General features: G+C 53.4%; 3 protein-coding genes across 3 annotated transcripts; 1 reads left to right on the top strand and 2 right to left on the bottom strand.

Annotated features, from left to right (window-relative positions):
- Window positions 1-901: 901 nt before the first annotated feature.
- KPTN (kaptin, actin binding protein) lies at window positions 902-10,410 on the bottom strand. The gene is made up of 12 exons (XM_053473936.1): window positions 10,113-10,410; window positions 9,681-9,763; window positions 9,393-9,477; window positions 9,255-9,309; window positions 8,989-9,064; window positions 8,052-8,125; window positions 7,198-7,307; window positions 6,679-6,789; window positions 6,523-6,601; window positions 4,467-4,602; window positions 4,165-4,335; window positions 902-1,337 (listed from the first exon to the last, which is right to left on the bottom strand). Exons 1-12 carry the CDS (start codon window positions 10,321-10,323, stop codon window positions 1,203-1,205), a joined length of 1,326 nt encoding a protein of 441 aa, XP_053329911.1. The 5' UTR covers window positions 10,324-10,410; the 3' UTR covers window positions 902-1,202.
- Window positions 10,411-11,512: 1,102 nt separating this feature from the next.
- On the bottom strand, window positions 11,513-17,824 carry NAPA (NSF attachment protein alpha). The gene is made up of 12 exons (XM_053473933.1): window positions 17,681-17,824; window positions 17,260-17,377; window positions 16,861-16,940; window positions 13,728-13,844; window positions 13,580-13,626; window positions 13,368-13,445; window positions 12,699-12,754; window positions 12,479-12,563; window positions 12,289-12,393; window positions 12,135-12,203; window positions 11,822-11,872; window positions 11,513-11,693 (listed from the first exon to the last, which is right to left on the bottom strand). The coding sequence occupies exons 2-12, from the start codon at window positions 17,355-17,357 to the stop codon at window positions 11,592-11,594; spliced, it is 888 nt and encodes a 295-aa protein (XP_053329908.1). The 5' UTR covers window positions 17,358-17,377; window positions 17,681-17,824; the 3' UTR covers window positions 11,513-11,591.
- Window positions 17,825-18,714: 890 nt separating this feature from the next.
- On the top strand, window positions 18,715-20,640 carry LOC128503961 (E3 SUMO-protein ligase ZBED1-like). The gene has a single exon (XM_053474158.1). The coding sequence runs from the start codon at window positions 18,733-18,735 to the stop codon at window positions 20,638-20,640; it is 1,908 nt and encodes a 635-aa protein (XP_053330133.1). The 5' UTR covers window positions 18,715-18,732.
- Window positions 20,641-21,499: the final 859 nt, after the last annotated feature.

Consider the following 21,499-nt stretch of genomic DNA (forward strand, 5'->3'; position numbering starts at 1 on the left):
CTCTCCTCCACAGCTGTTGCACCTCCAGCTTCTCTCCACCTCCCTCCTTCTCTCCCACTCTCCCTCTCCAGTGCCTGTCTGGATCCGCATACAGCCTCCCCCTCCTGTCCCCTCCCTACTCCCCACCACCCAGAGCCCACCTCCTCCCGCAGCTCCAGCCCCTCCACTGATGCTCCTGAGTGGAGAATTCAGCACCCGTACACCCCAGTGAGGGCGGGGAAAGCAATGGGAGGGGTTATACGGAGTAATAGGAGGGGTTATAGGAGGGGATATACGGAGTAATAGGAGGGGATATACGGAGCAATAGGAGGGGATATACGGAGCAATAGGAGGGGTTATATGGAGTAATAGGAGGGGTTATACGGAATAATAGGAGGGGTTATACGGAGTAATAGGAGGGGTTATACGGAGTAATAGGAGGGGTTATACGGAGTAATAGGAGGGGTTATGCATATACATTTATAATAATGCAGCATAGAGACATGAAATACCTGTCTCGGGGGGGGGGGTACCGCGTGTTCCGTGTCCTCTGCCGGCTCTCGCTGGCCCCCGTGGCTCCTGCCATACATTATGTACAATAACAAAGAGGGGCAGTGAGTGCAGAAACCCGAGCCCCTGTAATCATATACGGTACAAACTCTCACCTTACACTGAGTATCTGCTCCATAGCAACATCTGCAGCCGTGACTGACCCACACGCGTGTAAACTACCGTTACATGTACCCCTGCTACAAACTCATTTCCTTCATAAGGCCCTACCACCTCGTCTCGAAAGCAGCTCCACGCACCCATGACTTTTTTAGTGTATCACTTTGGTGCAGATTATTAGGGTCAGTGTCCGGCGCTCCGTCTCACACTGCGAGGGGCGCCGAATCCCTCAGAAATCACGCGAGACGAGAACTTTACTAAACGTAGAAAAAATTTATTAACGATTCTAGACAGAGGGGCCACAGAGAGAGCGCGCGACGGGGGCCGCAGACACAGCGCGCGCGACGGGGGCCGCAGACACAGCGCGCGCGACGGGGGCCGCAGACACAGCGCGCGCGACGGGGGCCGCAGACACAGCGCGCGCGACGGGGGCCGCAGACACAGCGCGCGCGACGGGGGCCCCTGTAAGGTGTGTTCTGCTCCGTAGTTTTATGTAAAGGTCCGTTTCTCTCGGGGGTTCCGCTCGGTCTGGGGACGCGTCGGGTTCGGTGTCTTCACTGCTGGGCTTCAAGGGCCACACCAGGGGCCAGCTCTGCACCCACTTCATCCACTGTCTGCAAACGTCTTGATGTCTCAACCTTGTGTCTGAGGCGCTGGAGAAGGCACTTAGCGGTCTGTGCGAGACTGTGCTGTACAGAGAGAGAGCGTCAGACTGTTCTGTATATATAGAGAGACCGCCGGCTGCACAGAGAGAGAGCGTCAGACTGTTCTGTATATATAGAGAGACCACCGGCTGCACAGAGAGAGAGCGTCAGACTGTTCTGTATATATAGAGAGACCCCCGGCTGCACAGAGAGAGAGCGTCAGACTGTTCTGTATATATAGAGAGACCCCCGGCTGCAGAGAGCGTCAGACTGTTCTGTATATATAGAGAGACCGCCGGCTGCACAGAGAGAGAGCGTCAGACTGTTCTGTATATATAGAGAGACCACCGGCTGTACAGAGAGAGAGCGTCAGACTGTTCTGTATATATAGAGAGACCCCCGGCTGCACAGAGAGAGAGCGTCAGACTGTTCTGTATATATAGAGAGACCCCCGGCTGCACAGAGAGAGAGCGTCAGACTGTTCTGTATATATAGAGAGACCCCCGGCTGCACAGAGAGAGAGAGCGTCAGACTGTTCTGTATATATAGAGAGACCCCCGGCTGCACAGAGAGAGAGCGTCAGACTGTTCTGTATATATAGAGAGACCCCCGGCTGCACAGAGAGAGAGAGCGTCAGACTGTTCTGTATATATAGAGAGACCCCCGGCTGCACAGAGAGAGAGCGTCAGACTGTTCTGTATATATAGAGAGACCCCCGGCTGCACAGAGAGAGAGCGTCAGACTGTTCTGTATATATAGAGAGACCGCCGGCTGCACAGAGAGAGAGCGTCAGACTGTTCTGTATATATAGAGAGACCCCCGGATGCACAGAGAGAGAGCGTCAGACTGTTCTGTATATATAGAGAGACCCCCGGCTGCAGAGAGAGAGCGTCAGACTGTTCTGTATAAATAGAGAGACCCCCGGCTGCAGAGAGCGTCAGACTGTTCTGTATATATAGAGAGACCACCGGCTGCACAGAGAGAGCGTCAGACTGTTCTGTATATATAGAGAGACCGCCGGCTGCACAGAGAGAGAGCGTCAGACTGTTCTGTATATATAGAGAGACCCCCGGCTGCACAGAGAGAGAGCGTCAGACTGTTCTGTATATATAGAGAGACCCCCGGCTGCACAGAGAGAGAGCGTCAGACTGTTCTGTATATATAGAGAGACCCCCGGCTGCACAGAGAGAGAGAGCGTCAGACTGTTCTGTATATATAGAGAGACCCCCGGCTGCACAGAGAGAGAGCGTCAGACTGTTCTGTATATATAGAGAGACCCCCGGCTGCACAGAGAGAGAGCGTCAGACTGTTCTGTATATATATAGAGAGACCGCCGGCTGCACAGAGAGAGAGCGTCAGACTGTTCTGTATATATAGAGAGACCCCCGGCTGCACAGAGAGAGAGCGTCAGACTGTTCTGTATATATAGAGAGACCCCCGGCTGCACAGAGAGAGAGCGTCAGACTGTTCTGTATATATAGAGAGACCCCCGGCTGCAGAGAGAGAGCGTCAGACTGTTCTGTATAAATAGAGAGACCCCCGGCTGCAGAGAGCGTCAGACTGTTCTGTATATATAGAGAGACCACCGGCTGCACAGAGAGAGCGTCAGACTGTTCTGTATATATAGAGAGACCGCCGGCTGCACAGAGAGAGAGCGTCAGACTGTTCTGTATATATAGAGAGACCCCCGGCTGCACAGAGAGAGAGCGTCAGACTGTTCTGTATATATAGAGAGACCCCCGGCTGCACAGAGAGAGAGCGTCAGACTGTTCTGTATATATAGAGAGACCCCCGGCTGCACAGAGAGAGAGCGTCAGACTGTTCTGTATATATAGAGAGACCCCCGGCTGCACAGAGAGAGAGCGTCAGACTGTTCTGTATATATAGAGAGACCCCCGGCTGCAGAGAGCGTCAGACTGTTCTGTATATATATAGAGAGACCCCCGGCTGCACAGAGAGAGCGTCAGACTGTTCTGTATATATAGAGAGACCACCGGCTGCACAGAGAGAGCGTCAGACTGTTCTGTATATATAGAGAGACCCCCGGCTGCAGAGAGAGAGCGTCAGACTGTTCTGTATATATATAGAGAGACCCCCGGCTGCACAGAGAGAGAGCGTCAGACTGTTCTGTATATATAGAGAGACCACCGGCTGCACAGAGAGAGCGTCAGACTGTTCTGTATATATAGAGAGACCACCGGCTGCACAGAGAGAGAGCGTCAGACTGTTCTGTATATATAGAGAGACCCCCGGCTGCACAGAGAGAGAGCGTCAGACTGTTCTGTATATATAGAGAGACCCCCGGCTGCAGAGAGCGTCAGACTGTTCTGTATATATATAGAGAGACCGCCGGCTGCACAGAGAGAGAGCGTCAGACTGTTCTGTATATATAGAGAGACCCCCGGCTGCAGAGAGCGTCAGACTGTTCTGTATATATAGAGAGACCGCTGGCTGCACAGAGAGAGAGCGTCAGACTGTTCTGTATATATAGAGAGACCACCGGCTGCACAGAGAGAGCGTCAGACTGTTCTGTATATATAGAGAGACCGCCGGCTGCACAGAGAGAGAGCGTCAGACTGTTCTGTATATATAGAGAGACCCCCGGCTGCACAGAGAGAGAGCGTCAGACTGTTCTGTATATATAGAGAGACCACCGGCTGCACAGAGAGAGCGTCAGACTGTTCTGTATATATAGAGAGACCCCCGGCTGCACAGAGAGAGAGCGTCAGACTGTTCTGTATATATAGAGAGACCGCCGGCTGCACAGAGAGAGAGCGTCAGACTGTTCTGTATATATAGAGAGACCCCCGGCTGCACAGAGAGAGAGCGTCTCGGAGGAGGTAAGACAGATGCCCCGGGGCGAGAGCGTTACCTGCAGCACGTGGAGTCCTTTCAGGCAGACGACCGCCAGCTCGCAGAGACCGTCACACGTCAGGTCTACATGCGCCATGCAGAGCGGGGGGCTGGGGAAACCCCTCTGCCACACCAGCTGGAATTGCCCCTCCGCCCCGGCCCCTGCCGTGTATTTGTAGCACAGCAGCTCCTGGGGGGTAAATAAACGTTACTGGGGTATTCAGTTCAGGGAGTGATTTCAGAAGCACGGCGTACGGGGCAATTACAGCAGAATCAACGCACCATCCGCGTCCCCCGTATCCAACGCACCCCGCCGCTCACCTGGCCGTACGTCGCAAGAAGGATCTCCAGCTCTCCATCGAAATCCACGTCAGCCGCCACAGCGCAGAGAACACTGTCATACCGGTCACTGTCCGGGAGAAGCAGCTGATCCTCCAGACCGCGGCGCAAGACGTTCCTGAGAAAACATTATAATGTATAGATAAATCAGTGACCGGCCCCCTGTATAATGTATAGATAAATCAGTGACCGGCCCCTGTATAATGTATAGATAAATCAGTGACCGGCCCCTGTATAATGTATAGATAAATCAGTGACCGGCCCCTGTATAATGTATAGATAAATCAGTGTCCGCCCCCCTGTATAATGTATAGATAAATCAGTGAGCCGGCCCCCTGTATAATGTATAGATAAATCAGTGACCGGCCCCTGTATAATGCATAGATAAATCAGTGACTGTCCCCCTGTATAATGTATAGATAAATCAGTGACCCGGCCTCTGTATAATGTATAGATAAATCAGTGACCGACCCCTGTATAATGTATAGATAAATCAGTGACCGGCCCCCTGTATAATGTATAGATAAATCAGTGACCGGCCCCCTGTATAATGTATAGATAAATCAGTGACCCGGCCCCTGTATAATGTATAGATAAATCAGTGACCGGCCCCTGTATAATGTATAGATAAATCAGTGACCCGGCCCCTGTATAATGCATAGATAAATCAGCGAGCCCTTTGCGGCCCCCTGTATAATGTATAGATAAATCAGTGACCCGGCCCCTGTATAATGTATAGATAAATCAGTGACCGGCCCCCTGTATAATATATAGATAAATCAGTGACCGGCCCCTGTATAATATATAGATAAATCAGTGACCGGCCCCCTGTATAATATATAGATAAATCAGTGACCCGGCCCCTGTATAATGTATAGATAAATCAGTGACCGGCCCCCTGTATAATATATAGATAAATCAGTGACCCGGCCCCTGTATAATGTATAGATAAATCAGTGACCGGCCCCTGTATAATGTATAGATAAATCAGTGACCGGCCCCCTGTATAATGTATAGATAAATCAGTGACCGGCCCCCTGTATAATATATAGATAAATCAGTGACCCGGCCCCTGTATAATGTATAGATAAATCAGTGACCGGCCCCTGTATAATGTATAGATAAATCAGTGACCGGCCCCCTGTATAATGTATAGATAAATCAGTGACCGGCCCCCTGTATAATGTATAGATAAATCAGTGACCCGGCCCCTGTATAATGTATAGATAAATCAGTGACCGGCCCCTGTATAATGTATAGATAAATCAGTGACCCGGCCCCTGTATAATGCATAGATAAATCAGCGAGCCCTTTGCGGCCCCCTGTATAATGTATAGATAAATCAGTGACCCGGCCCCTGTATAATGTATAGATAAATCAGTGACCGGCCCCCTGTATAATATATAGATAAATCAGTGACCGGCCCCTGTATAATATATAGATAAATCAGTGACCGGCCCCCTGTATAATATATAGATAAATCAGTGACCCGGCCCCTGTATAATGTATAGATAAATCAGTGACCGGCCCCCTGTATAATATATAGATAAATCAGTGACCCGGCCCCTGTATAATGTATAGATAAATCAGTGACCGGCCCCTGTATAATGTATAGATAAATCAGTGACTGGCCCTGTATAATGTATAGATAAATCAGTGACCGGCCCCTGTATAATGTATAGATAAATCAGTGACCCGGCCCCTGTATAATGTATAGATAAATCAGTGACCGGCCCCCTGTATAATGTATAGATAAATCAGCGAGCCGGCCCTTGTATAATGTATAGATAAATCAGTGACCGGCCCCTGTATAATGTATAGATAAATCAGTGACCGGCCCCTGTATAATGTATAGATAAATCAGCGACCGGCCCCCCTGTATAATGTATAGGTAAATCAGTGACCGGCCCCTGTATAATGTATAGAGAAATCAGTGACCGGCCCCCTGTATAATGTATAGATAAATCAGTGACCGGCCCCTGTATAATGTATAGATAAATCAGTGACCCGGCCCCTGTATAATAGATATTTCCCTCACTTGTACACTACAGACGGCTCCGTGGTGCTGCTGATCAGGACGCTGAACTCGCCCGGAAAGTTCTGCCCATCAGGAAAAACTACAAAGGAGACAAAAGAAGCAAAAGTAACGGAGCAGAAACTTTTAAAAACTGGATCCTCGTGGGCGGGGCCTCACCTGCCTCCCTCTGCCCCTCGGCTTCCCCTCCGCCGCAGGCTCTCGGCATCTCGAAGATGAGAACTTTAGAGAGGGGTCCGTCCTGCTGTAGAGACCAGCTCTGCAGAACCTCTGCGGAAAGAGAGGGCGAGAAGAGAATTCCAGCCTCACAGCCGGCACGGACTTGGCTGGCTGAGCATTATGGGAATTGTGGTCCTTTTCCCAGCTCAGTTAACTCTTTATGTGTATTTTTCTAAATCACTGGGAAAACAAACTATTTTCTTCCTCGATTATGAAGCTGAGCCTCAGATTATTAAAACCCGGGGGCTCCATACGTAGCCAGCCCCCGCGGGGCAGCCATCTTGCTTTTGCAGTAGACCCCCGGAGAGGTTATATTCTACGACCCTGGGCTAATTCTGGGCAGTTCTGCAGCGATGACTCCCATCAATCCTTTACAGGACATGATTTCCGTGGCCCGAGGGATGTGGGGGGTCCCGGTCCGAACGAGTAGGGCAGATTCCCCGATACCCCCCGGCTCACCTCTCCGGCCCTGATCCACATGCGACGCGCAGACATATCCGTTCTGACACCCGTAGGCCGTGATCCGGTGCTGGCTGCTCGGGATGTTATAGACACTCAGCCACGTGACGCTGCAACACACGGAGGACACGCTTACTGCCGGTACACGGGGGGCCACTTTAGGGTCCTCCTGCCCAGGGTAAAAGACGGCCCTGCCATAAAGCAGACAGTGCCGGGGGTGATCCGTGGCAGCTGCACACACATGCATGTAGTGCCAGGAGCTTTAACATACGTGAGTTCTCGCCCGGCCCACGAAGAAGGAATCAATGCGGGGGCTGAAAGTAATCGAGGCGGAATAAAAGTTCTGATTATCTCTCAGATGCTGCCACCTACAGGACGGACTCCAAACTACCGCCAGTGACCACGGACAGTGCAATTAATGTGAAGGGCCACGAGGGGCCACAGCTTTGTGCATCTCTTTTATATATCAGAGAGCTGGGATTCTGGGGTTACGGGGGCAGTAAATGGAGGGCGTCCGCTGGACGGTGTCCAGATGGGGTCAGACCGGGGTCGGATTACCCGCCGCGACTCCTGTAACTCTCTACAGCGATGAATCCGACTACTGACCTCCGCCAATACACGAGCACAATCAGCCTCAGCCTGGGGTAAGAAGCCTGGTGGCCCCCGGGGTCTGGGGCTGATCAAACGTCCCAGCGGCATGTTGGGCTGAGGGGGGTCTCTCGTGAAGGAACGGTGTCACTAACTGGCATTACTGGGAGGGAATATAAACCGGGACGGACTGTTACCTGGACAGCGGGGCATTTAAAAGCTGGGCAGACTCGTCGGGGTAACTGGGAGGGGTAACTGTGTCTTACTTGCTGGGCAGGTCTCTGAGCTCCGGGAACAGGTTCTCCACCGGCTGCTCCTCAAACTGGTGAAGCCCCTCGTTCTGCGGGAAGAGGCGTCAATCAGATTATTACACACAGACACGCCCCCCTCTCTGTATTATACACAGACACACCCCTCTCCGTATCACACACAGACACGCCTCCTCTCTGTATTATACACAGACACACCGCTCTCCGTATCACACACAGACACGCCCCCCTCTGTATTATACAGACACACCCCTCTCCGTATCACACAGACACGCCCCCCTCTGTATTATACACAGACACACCCCTCTCCGTATCACACACAGACACGCCCCCTCTCTGTATTATACACAGACACACCCCTCTGTATCACACAGACACGCCCCCCTCTCTGTATTCTACACAGACACACCCCTCTCCGTATCACACACACAGACACGCCTCCTCTCTGTATTATACACAGACACACCCCTCTCTGTATCACACAGACACGCCCCCTCTCTGTATTATACACAGACACACCCCTCTCCGTATCACACACAGACACGCCCCCTCTCTGTATTATACAGACACACCCCTCTCCGTATCACACACAGACACGCCTCCTCTCTGTATTATACACAGACACACCCCTCTCTGTATCACACAGACACGCCCCCTCTCTGTATTATACACAGACACACCCCTCTCCGTATCACACACAGACACGCCTCCTCTCTGTATTATACACAGACACACCCCTCTGTATCACACAGACACGTCCCCCTCTCTGTATTATACACAGACACACCCCTCTCCGTATCACACACAGACACGCCTCCTCTCTGTATTATACACAGACACACCCCTCTCTGTATCACACAGACACGCCCCCCCTCTGTAATACACAGACACACCCCTCTGTATCACACACACAGACACGCCCCCTCTCTGTCACCTCTTTGTATAGGTGAATACACTGATCGTTGCCACCCAGTAAAAACACGGTTTCCTGCTGGTCTCCGTCCTGAACCCTGCGGGGTTAACAAAGGCAGGAAGTGGATTCAGATCCAGAGCTGGAGAAGCCGCGGCCAAAGACTGCATTCATTAAATAACACTAATACCCCCAAAACGCCCCTAGAAACCTTCATCCCGAGCAGCGTTTATGGGTACTTGATGCTGGGTAGCTGTTCCCTTTATCCACTACCACTTGTTAGAACTCACTCTGCGTGGCACAGCTGGAACGGGGTGAATTTCAGCTCCAAGTTCAGGCAGCTCTCTGCGGGGAGGAAAAAGGCAAAAGTGAATCCTGGCTGCAATCTGCAGAGGAACGGGGATGGTGGCGGGGCGGCGGATTCTTACGTGCAATGGAGTCCAGATTATACTCGGATCCCGGCTCGTAGTCACAGTAAATGTTTAGGAACGGACTCGTCTTATCGCCCGAATCCTGAAGGGGGCAGAAAACATAAAGAAACTAAACCACTCCCACTGTGGGGCAACAGACAGAAGGAAGCTATGGGACAGAGTCTGCCCCTCCCACTGCGGGGCAACACAGACAAAAGGGCGCTATGGGACAGAGTCTGCCCCTCCCACTGCGGGGTGACAGCGTCAGAGGGGCGTTAGGGCCGTTTCCATGGCGTTAGTCGGTACCTTAATGAACGTTATGCCGACCACCAGGCCGCGCTTCGGTGCCGATTTGCTGAAGGAGTCGATGGAAACGATCTCTGCGTCAACTGCAAGGAAAACGGGCGAGTTTAGTCTACTGCGGCGGAACACGGAGCCCGAGGGGACGCTACAGCCCCGGGGGGCCACAGGAGCTACAGCCCCGGGGGGGCACTACATACTCCATGGGGACGGCGGGGGCTACAGACTCTGGGGGGGGGATACAACTGCATAACTTGTAAGCTCTGTTAGGAGAAGGAGGGCAGCCATAGCTGTTGACCCCAGAGTGTTCATCTTTACGCCCCGCCCCCTCAGTGATATATTTTCCCTGTTGGTCCCTCTATGCGTGTTCGCTCCTCCCCCGAGTTACCCCGCCCCTGCGGAGTGGCACCGCCCACTGCTGCCGGGAATGGTACATGCCGGGTATATAAGTAAACTGCAGTTCTCGGGCTCCCGCCCGCAGCCGGTCCCGCAGGTCCTGGTACTTGAAGTTGATGACTTTGCCCTTCAGGGTGGCCACCAGGAGCTCGGGGGCCCCGGGGCAGGGCAGCACAGACAGGCCGTACACATTGCTCTGAGACAGAAAGCGGCTGAACGTGTCCTCGGTGAGCGGGCAGCAGGAGGCGGACATTACGGGCGGACGAGCCTGAAGGGTCCTCCGGCGAGTGCGCCAGGGAGCAAAATGGCCGCTGAACCGAATTTACCAGTAGCCAACATGGCCGCCAGGGAATCTACCGTGACGCTGCGCACAGAATCGCGGCGCGCGTAAACATGTGACAGTGTCCGCCTTCGCTGATTCGTCATTCATATCTGGGATAACTATAATTAACAACAACATCCGATGCAGGTCAACCGGCAGGAAACAGAGACCCGCGGGGCTTACCGGCGAGATCGCAGCGTAACTAAAGCAGCCGAATCAGCCGCCGCTAATCGTTTAGCTGCTTCTCATCCCACCTTAACCACCAAACCCATTCGGTACCGGACCGCGCGTCCAACCCATGTCACGTGGCCACTTTGGTTTAGGGTGTGGTTAAAGGCGTGCCTATTTGTGTAATTGGGTGGAGCAGTTAGAAGAATGGGTTTCTGCATGCTGGGGGTAAATAAGCAGACAGAGACTTCTCACCCCATTGGCTTTTATTTAACACGGACATAGCAGCGATTTAAAAACGGCGCACAACACAACATAATGTATAACAAAGCGGGAAGCAACCTACAGAGCTGGGGCCACGGGGACCGCCGGCAACGCCACGGCCCCTCCGGATAATAAGCCTTGGGTCGGGGGGTGAGCATCAGGCAAGCACTGGGCGATTTAGCCCAGGGGTCCCCACTGTACCTTACAGGAGAGCGAAGCCCACCGAGCCCCGTGAATTAGATTTTTTTCCCCCCCATTTTTGGCGCCAGCCGGAGCCCCGGGGATCAAATCTATTCTCTGCCGTTCCCCTCCCCCCGACTCGCCCCCAATCGCAAAACAAAATGACCGAAATTTACGAATTCCAAAATTAACGGGTTTAAAATTAAAAAAGAAAAAAAAAAAGCATCCCGGTTACTGTTTTAACGCATTACAGGATTAAAGACCCCCCTGTGTGTCCCCGCAGCCCACCTCCCTCCGAGCCCAGTTTTAAACCCCCCCAAGTCTTTGGGAATGTCTACAGGATAAGCACATGCGCAGGATGAAACGGTTGCCCCCCCCCCCCAAAAAAAAAACATTTTTAACCTGTGCTCTGCCCGAACAGCAGGCAGATAAAGGGTTAATCTAAAGTCACAATTCCTACCCCCCCCCCCATTGGCTGTCCCCATTCCAGGGCAGTATACAAGGTGAGTGATGCTGTGACCCCCCCCCCCCCATTCCATACATGGGCTCGATCTGTAAAAGGAAGGGGGGGTTGACCGGCCCCCCACTCAACGCAAATCTTCTTCTTCTCCCTGGATGGTCTTCTTGATGCGGAGCAGCATGGTGGTCAGCCACTGGTCCAGGCGGGAGATGGAATCGTATTCCTTCACCTGCGGGAGACAGACGGGCTCAGCGGGTACAGAGAACGCGGCAGCCCCTGCGCGGTACGGCCCCCCCAAACCCTCCCGGCCCAGGAGCCGGCGAGCGTCACCATGAGAACATGCAGATCCCAACCTACCGCGTCCGTGTAGCTGTCCATGTTCTGCTCCTCGTGAGCGTCCAGCAGCTTCTAACAAGAGCAAAGAAAAAGAGGGTCACAGAGAAAGAAACGGGCCCGCTGAGGGTCCGGAACGTTCCGCGGGGGTCCCGCCGCAGAGCTGGGGCAGGTAAGACTCGCCACGTAATTCTATAAAACCCGAGCTCGGGCGCGTTATGCGAAGACCCCACATCTATAACCCCCCCCCGATAATCTAGAACCGGCTAGCAACGCGTCCGACGTTCCGCCGGGATAAGGAACGCGAGGTCGAGACCCGTCCGAGACGACCCGTTACCTTCACCAGTTTGCACTCCCTGGAGTCGGAGAAAGCCGGGAACATCTCCTCGTACTTCTGCACGGCCAGCTGCGGGGAGAGGACACGCGGCTCGTTCACACGCTTCCCACAACATAGAAGAAGCACAAAAAGGCCCCACCAGGTCCTGCCCTACCTTGGCGTTCAGCATATCGATGCAGAAATGGCAGAGGGCGGCTTTGAAGAAGTATTCCTTGGCGCTGTACTTCAGCAGCGGGCTGTCCATGGCGTTCGTACCCACCTCAAGACGGGAAGAGAGGGGATACAGTCAACAAGAGGTTAATACGGAAGCCGAGGGGCCCCCGACACGCCGCCCGAGCACCCACCTGCTCGTAGATTTCCACGGCTTTCTGGTACTGCTCCAGCTGGGCCGCGTAGGTGGCCACCTTCAGCAGACACTTATTGGCAGAACTGCGGGAAGCGGAGAAACCGACGTCAGCGCGAGACACGGGGGCGCCGCATTTATACTTCTCCGGAAAAGCTTCATTTTACATTTTTATGCTAATTTCCGGCGTTCCGCTCTGCGTTTGTTAAGCCGCCGATTACCTGTTGGATTCTTCTCCTTTGTAGTAATCCGCAGCCTGCTCGTAATGTGCGATAGCCTGCGAGAGAGAGGGGAGGAATAAACTCACAGACAGCGATGGCCGCTGCCCCCCCAGTCCCCCCACCAGCCCCGCGGGGGCTTCACGCAGCTCTACCCACCCAGAAATAACATTCATGCGCTGCAACACTCCCCTCCGGACACGCATGGGGCTGGGAGCTGAGAGTTATAGGAGTCAGCGCTGCTTTTGCCACAATCTCTCGCCCACAACTTCTTTAAAGAAACCTGGAGATGGAGAGAGACTCGGCGGCGAGAAGAACCCCCAGGGGGGGGCCGGGGGCAGATAGCCGGCCTTCCGAGCAGAACCCCCGGGGGGCAGGGGCAGATAGCCGGCCTTCCGAGCAGAACCCCCGGGGGGCGGGGGGCAGATAGCCGGCCTTCCGAGCAGAACCCCCGGGGGGCGGGGGGCAGATAGCCGGCCTTCCGAGCAGAACCCCCGGGGGGCAGATAGCCGGCCTTCCGAGCAGAACCCCCGGGGGGCGGGGGGCAGATAGCCGGCCTTCCGAGCAGAACCCCCGGGGGGCGGGGGGCAGATAGCCGGCCTTCCGAGCAGAACCCCCGGGGGGCAGATAGCCGGCCTTCCGCGGAGCCCCCGGACACGAGACGCCATTTACCTTTTCAACGTCCACAAGCTCCGACTCGTAGATCTCCGCGATGGTGATGTGGTGTTTGGCTGCGATGGTGAAGCGGCCCTGCAGGGGGTAAAGAGACGCGGCTGAAGGACGGACGGACCCCGGATCGAGTTGTCACCTACAGATCGCGGGGGGAGCCGCCATGTTACTGGGGGGTAATCGGGGGCCGCGCAGGCTGCACAGCCGGGACTCACCATGTCCGTGTAGATCTCAATAGCCCGGAGCAGACAGTTGATGGCCTCTAGAAAAATCACAAGAAACAACGATAGAGACGGACTGCGTGACCCGGCCCATCCCGGCCCCTCCGGCCCGCACCGGATCCCCCGCCAACATCCCACTTACCCTGGGGGTCAGATTTCTTGAAGGCGTTCCCTGCGTCCACGAAGTTGGTGGCCGCGTCGTGTTTGCTTTGAACCTGGAGGTGCAGTTGAGCCGCTTGGCAGAAGGCATTGCCGGCCGCTGGGGGCAAAAAGAGAAAGATACCCCACCATGAAGCTCCGAATAAATACCACGGGGGCCCCTCTACCGGCCCCCAACTACAAGCAGGTCCAGACCAGGAAACACAAACGGCAGACTGGGGGCCGGAGCTTCCCAAATACAGACCCCGATTATTAACAGCCGTCCCGGCGCATTGTACAGCGCTGCGGAGTATGACGGCGATATATAAATAATAATAACACACATTGTACAGCGCTGCGGAGTATGACGGCGATATATAAATAATAATAACACATTGTACAGCGCTGCGGAGTATGACGGCGATATATAAATAATAATAACACACATTGTACAGCGCTGCGGAGTATGACGGCGATATATAAATAATAATAACACACATTGTACAGCGCTGCGGAGTATGACGGCGATATATAAATAATAATAACACACATTGTACAGCGCTGCGGAGTATGACGGCGATATATAAATAATAATAACACATTGTACAGCGCTGCGGAGTATGACGGCGATATATAAATAATAATAACACACATTGTACAGCGCTGCGGAGTATGACGGCGATATATAAATAATAATAACACATTGTACAGCGCTGCGGAGTATGACGGCGATATATAAATAATAATAACACACATTGTACAGCGCTGCGGAGTATGACGGCGATATATAAATAATAATAACACACATTGTACAGCGCTGCGGAGTATTACGGCGATATATAAATAATAATAACACACATTGTACAGCGCTGCGGAGTATGACGGCGATATATAAATAATAATAACACATTGTACAGCGCTGCGGAGTATGACGGCGATATATAAATAATAATAACACATTGTACAGCGCTGCGGAGTATGACGGCGATATATAAATAATAATAATAACACATTGTACAGCGCTGCGGAGTATGACGGCGATATATAAATAATAATAATAACACACATTGTACAGCGCTGCGGAGTATGACGGCGATATATAAATAATAATAACACACATTGTACAGCGCTGCGGAGTATGACGGCGATATATAAATAACACACATTGTACAGCGCTGCGGAGTATGACGGCGATATATAAATAATAATAACACATTGTACAGCGCTGCGGAGTATGACGGCGATATATAAATAATAATAACACACATTGTACAGCGCTGCGGAGTATTACGGCGATATATAAATAATAATAACACACATTGTACAGCGCTGCGGAGTATGACGGCGATATATAAATAATAATAACACATTGTACAGCGCTGCGGAGTATGACGGCGATATATAAATAATAATAACACATTGTACAGCGCTGCGGAGTATGACGGCGATATATAAATAATAATAACACATTGTACAGCGCTGCGGAGTATGACGGCGATATATAAATAATAATAACACATTGTACAGCGCTGCGGAGTATGACGGCGATATATAAATAATAATAATAACACATTGTACAGCGCTGCGGAGTATGACGGCGATATATAAATAATAATAACACACATTGTACAGCGCTGCGGAGTATGACGGCGATATATAAATAATAATAACACACATTGTACAGCGCTGCGGAGTATGACGGCGATATATAAATAATAATAACACATTGTACAGCGCTGCGGAGTATGACAGCGATATATAAATAATAATAACACACATTGTACAGCGCTGCGGAGTATGACGGCGATATATAAATAATAATAACACACATTGTACAGCGCTGCGGAGTATGACAGCGATATATAAATAATAATAACACACATTGTACAGCGCTGCGGAGTATGACGGCGATATATAAATAATAACAACACACATTGTACAGCGCTGCGGAGTATGACGGCGATATATAAATAATAATAACACATTGTACAGCGCTGCGGAGTATGACGGCGATATATATAATAATAATAACACACATTGTACAGCGCTGCGGAGTATGACGGCGATATATAAATAATAATAACACATTGTACAGCACTGCGGTGTATGGCGGCGATATATAAATAATAATAACACATTGTACAGCGCTGCGGAGTATGACGGCGATATATAAATAATAATAATAACACATTGTACAGCGCTGCGGAGTATGACGGCGATATATAAATAATAATAATAACACATTGTACAGCGCTGCGGAGTATGACGGCGATATATAAATAATAATAACACACATTGTACAGCGCTGCGGAGTATGACGGCGATATATAAATAATAATAACACACATTGTACAGCGCTGCGGAGTATGACGGCGATATATAAATAATAATAACACATTGTACAGCGCTGCGGTGTATGACGGCGATATATAAATAATAATAACACACATTGTACAGCGCTGCGGAGTATGACGGCGATATATAAATAATAATAACACACATTGTACAGCGCTGCGGAGTATGACGGCGATATATAAATAATAATAACACACATTGTACAGCGCTGCGGAGTATGACGGCGATATATAAATAATAACAACACATTGTACAGCGCTGCGGAGTATGACGGCGATATATAAATAATAATAACACACATTGTACAGCGCTGCGGAGTATGACGGCGATATATAAATAATAATAACACACATTGTACAGCGCTGCGGAGTATGACGGCGATATATAAATAATAATAATAACACACATTGTACAGCGCTGCGGAGTATGACGGCGATATATAAATAATAATAACACACATTGTACAGCGCTGCGGAGTATGATGGCGATATATAAATAATAACACACATTGTACAGCGCTGCGGAGTATGACGGCGATATATAAATAATAATAACACATTGTACAGCGCTGCGGAGTATGATGGCGATATATAAATAATAATAACACACATTGTACAGCGCTGCGGAGTATGACGGCGATATATAAATAATAATAATAACACACATTGTACAGCGCTGCGGAGTATGACGGCGATATATAAATAATAATAACACACATTGTACAGCGCTGCGGAGTAGCCGTGTTATCGCACACGTATGTTATACGCCGCCTGCCCACTTACCGCTCCAGTTCTTCACCATCTTGAACATGTTGGCGGCGCGGCCGTACAGCTCGCACGCTTCCTCTATCTTGGACGAGCCGCTGAAAGAGAAGACGACGTGAGACAGAAACCCGGAACCCGCCGGCAGATCGGCCCCCAGCGGCCCCCCGTCAACTCTGTAAACCTTAATCAGTCGTTGGTCTCGTCTTAGATTCAGGAGCCGTATGTCTATCCCATGCATGTTTAATCCTCTCACTGTATTACCCTCTACCACCTCTGCTGGGAGGCTGTTCCACTTATCGATCACTGTGGATCTGAATACATCGCGAGGTGTCTGTCAATCCACACTCCGCGGGGTTAAGCGCTGCTTCCCTGGGGTACCTCGAATCCCTTTTGCCCCCCAGATTATTCTTTACTCACCCGAAAAGCCCCGAGAAGAAAGACTGAGACGATTTGACTTTCTTTTCGGCCTCAGCGAGCAGCTGCAGCGCCTCCTTCTCCTTCCCGGAGTTATCCATCTTACAATCCGGGGCACAACCTGCAAGGATGAGTGTGAGCGGAGACTCGGAGTGCAGGCCGGGGGGGGGGCAGTTTATTAAGCTAGATGAGTGAGGGAGGCTGTGGGAGTCGATAATGGGAGAGGTGACCGGGGGTCGGAGGGAGGCCGGAGGGGGGGTTATTGCAGCTGGGAGGCTGCGGTTTAAGAAGGGTGGCCGAGGGGGTCACTATGGGATGAAGGCCGGGTCGGGGTTTGACAGAGGGGCCGGAGGACTAGCGGACCGGAGTCAGGATTGGCCGGGGATTCGCGCACTTTAAAGGGGCCCTCGGCCTGGGTACAAACCTGGATTAGAGGCCGGGGATCCGAGGCCTGGCACTGGAAGCAGCCCCCTCTTAGGGTCGGGGATTGGAAGCTCCGGGTGACAGATCACAATCCCTGATCTGGATTAGCCGCTGGCAAGCTGACACTGCGCGACTTCCGCCCACACTGCGCATCACATGACCTGCCACTTACGTCACTTCCGCCTTCACCGTGACAGCTGACAACAAAAGTCACGTGACTGGTTTAAATTCCCTGACGTAGAGCGAGAGCAAGGGATCTGCGCCAACAGGTACGCGAGGGGTCATACGGGGTCACCTCCTGCACCGGGGGCCCGAGGGTGTAATACGGGGTCACCCCCCCCGCACCGGGGGCCCGAGGGTGTAATACGGGGTCACCCCCCCTGCACCGGGGGCCCGAGGGTGTAATACGGGGTCACCCCCCCTGCACCGAGGGGGTAATACGGGGTCACCCCCCCTGCACCGAGGGCCCGAGGGGGTAATACGGGGTCACCCCCCCTGCACCGGGGGCCCGAGGGGGTAATATGGGGTCATCTCCTGCACCGGGGGCCGAGGGGGTCATACGGGGTCATCTCCTGCACCGGGGGCCCGAGGGGGAATACCGGGTCACCACCTGCCCCGGGGGCTCGAGGGGTAAAAACGGATTCACCCCCCCTGCACCGGGGGCCCGAGGGTGTAATACGGGGTCACCCCCCTGCACCGGGGGCCCGAGGGGTAATGCACTTGGTACTCAGGGTGGTATTATGGGGTACTATGGTGGTGATTACTGGTTACCCGGTGAGTAATAGAGGGCCCCCCCTGCACCAGGTACCCGAGGGGTAATAGCGGCGCGCCCAGCACTGGGGCCTGGGTGGTGATATAGCGGGGGAGCGCGGGGGAGGGGTTCATTGTCACAGATGTTCCGTATTCTTTACCTTTTTCTACTTCTGGATAATTCTGGGGGAAAACTAACTTTTTGCCCCGTTTCCCGCGGTGTTTACAGCGTAAGACACGCCGCGTTCTCCTGGACGCTGAAATATTCCCTCTCTCTTTCAGAAAAATACCCATGGTATCACCATGGCAACCAGTCTGGGTCCCGTGGCGCGCCGGAAGAGAGAAAAGGCCTCGCAGCCGGACGGCGGCTCTTCCTCGTTATCCGCCGACCAGCAGAAGTCCAGAGTGTGGAGTTATTACACCCGGCTGGGGGGCACCTGCGTGGAGTGCAACGTCTGCCGGAAGCAGCTCTCCCTCCATAACAACACCAGCGGCATGAGGGAGCACCTGGAGCGGTGGCACGGCACCCACGGCACCCACGGCTCCAGCTTCCCGCACCCCGCCGACGACAAAGAACTGGATTTTCCCAGCCAGGACGGCGCCCCCAAGAGGCCGAGGCAGACACTGCCGGGAAAGGACATGTGCCGGTCGGCCGCCGACACCAGGACGGGCGTCATAGCCGAGCTGGTGCTGGACATGGTTTGCCACGATCTTCATCCCCTCTCTGTGGTGGAGGATAAAGGCTTCGGCCTCCTCTTTGGGTACCTGGAGCCCAACTTCACCCTCCCGTCCCCGGCGCAGCTTTCTGGCCTCCTCTGGCACCGCTACGCTCTGGCCAAGCAGCGGCTCAAGCTGCGTCTGCAGGACGCCGGCGCCGTCGCCCTCTGCGTGGAGACCTGGACGGCCAACGCGAACCAGCCCTGCCAGGCCGTCACAGCCAACGTCCTCGACGGCGAGTGGAGGCTGGCGAAGTACCTGCTGGAGAACCAACGCCTTCACCCGAGGAACACGGCGGACGACCCGACGGACAGACTCTATTCGCTGGCTGTGGAGTTCGGTCTGCCCGCGGATGCCGTGTCCTGCGTGGTTCACGAGCGCCCGGCTTCCGTGAAGTCTTACGGTCCGGCCCTGATGGAGAGCCGCGGCTGGGCCAGCGTCTGTTGCACGGCTCGCGCGTTGCACTTGTGTGTCCGGGAGGGCCTGGAGGTTCCGCCGGTGCGCGAGGCGTTGGTCGCGGCCAGAGGGTTCATCGGCTTCTTCCAGCAGGACGCGAAAGCCGCCGGCTGCCTGAACGCCAAACTGGAGTCCATGAGCAAGGCCCGGCCCGGCCTGGACGCCGAGTCCTGCTGGATCAGCACGCTGGAGATGTGTCAGAACCTGCTGGACATTAAGTGGGCCGTGCTGGCCGTCGTGGAGGAGCTGGCCGTCGAGAACCTGGCCGACCAGCACTGGAAGCTGCTGCAGGACGTGGTGCCGGTGCTGAAAACCATCTGGATCGCCACGGTTTTCCTACAGGAAGAGGAGAACGTCTCGGTGTCGTCCGTCATGCCCTGCGTCCACGGCATACTGACCGCCTGCCAGCACTTCTCCGAGGTGTGCGGCAGCGCCGTGAAGCTGGCGGTTAATCAGATTCGGGCCGAGCTGTGCCGCCAGTGGGACGTGACGCGCGAGGATCAGCTCCTGGCCGGTCCCTCGGTGATGGCCTCGTTCCTGGACCCTCGCTATAAAGAGTTGAGGTTCCTGAAGGTCGGGTCCAGGGAGGATCTTCACAGCCGCGTGGTGACCCTCCTGGCGAGCGACGCTCATCCCGAGCTCCCCCCCGAGCCGCTGGTAAGCTGCAGGATTGAAGAGGAAGCTTGCCAGCTGTCTGCGCAGAGCGCCATGTATGACCTTCTGCTCGGCAGAGACCCCGCGGAGAACACGCCAGAGGCCCGCCGGCAGCTGGAGGACTACATCGTAGAACCGGTCTGCAAGCGCAGCACCGACCCGCTGCTCTGGTGGAAGAACAACCAGCACCGCTTCCCCGCGCTGGCGAAGCTGGCCCGCCGGTACCTGGCCATCCCGGCCACGGCCGCCGGACCCCAACGCGCTTTCAGTGCCAGACTGGGCCCGATGGTCCAACGGAGAGCGGCGCTCGATCCCAGGCACGTGGACGCCATCTTGTTTTTACACCACAACGCGGACTTACTGGACCCGACGAAAATCACGTGACTGGAGCGGATTATCTGTCGCCTGGAGGGGTTTCCGGGGTCCGGCCCCAGAGAGTAACGCGGTCTCCGTGTGGTCGCCGCGCGGTCCCCTCACAACACGTCTTCGTGGTTTTTTTTTGCACTATATGGTTTCAAGGTGGCGGTTACCGGTTGTTACCGGCGGTTACCGGTTGTTACCGGCGGTTACCGGTTGTTACCGGCGGTTACCGGTTTCTGTTGTCCGGTGTAGCCGGAGATGCACAGGAATCTGGGGTTGCACGGTAGATGCACGTCGCACGTTTCTCGCACGCTTCACCACGTTCACCCCCTCCCTGCAGGGCCAAGCACCAAAGCTTAGGATTGGGGGGCGCTCCGGCCGCAGGCGGACCCCCCCGCCCCCCCCCTGTGTAGTCGCCACACTTTCCTCCTTTACTGGAGCCGACAAGAGCACTGACTTCCTTCACGTGTGGCACCTTTTACACTCTAACAGGGCCCCGGTACACGCCAGCCCAGGGCGCTGAATATCTAAATCCTGTACAGTTAACTTATTTTTGTAAAATACAGTATTTTGTGTAATTTTTATATAAATAGAGAAAAATCATAGTGAATCAATAAAGCGTTTCCGCCGACCTGAGGGTGAGCGCTGCTTTCTCCCAAAATCCCAACAAATATGACAGAAAGCTGGTGATGTAACAATGCTCCGAAATACCGTATATACATACATACATACATATATACATACATACATACATACATACATATATACCACCCCTCCCCCGTCTACCGATAACTGCACAAAGGCCGAATCGCATTTCATCTCTAAGCTTCACCGAGTATTATGTCCCTGAACAGTCCCTCCTGCCGCGGGGCTGCTGGTTACT

This window comes from Spea bombifrons, chromosome 8, assembly GCF_027358695.1.
Source record: "Spea bombifrons isolate aSpeBom1 chromosome 8, aSpeBom1.2.pri, whole genome shotgun sequence".
In the NCBI taxonomy this organism is placed as follows: domain Eukaryota; kingdom Metazoa; phylum Chordata; class Amphibia; order Anura; family Pelobatidae; genus Spea; species Spea bombifrons.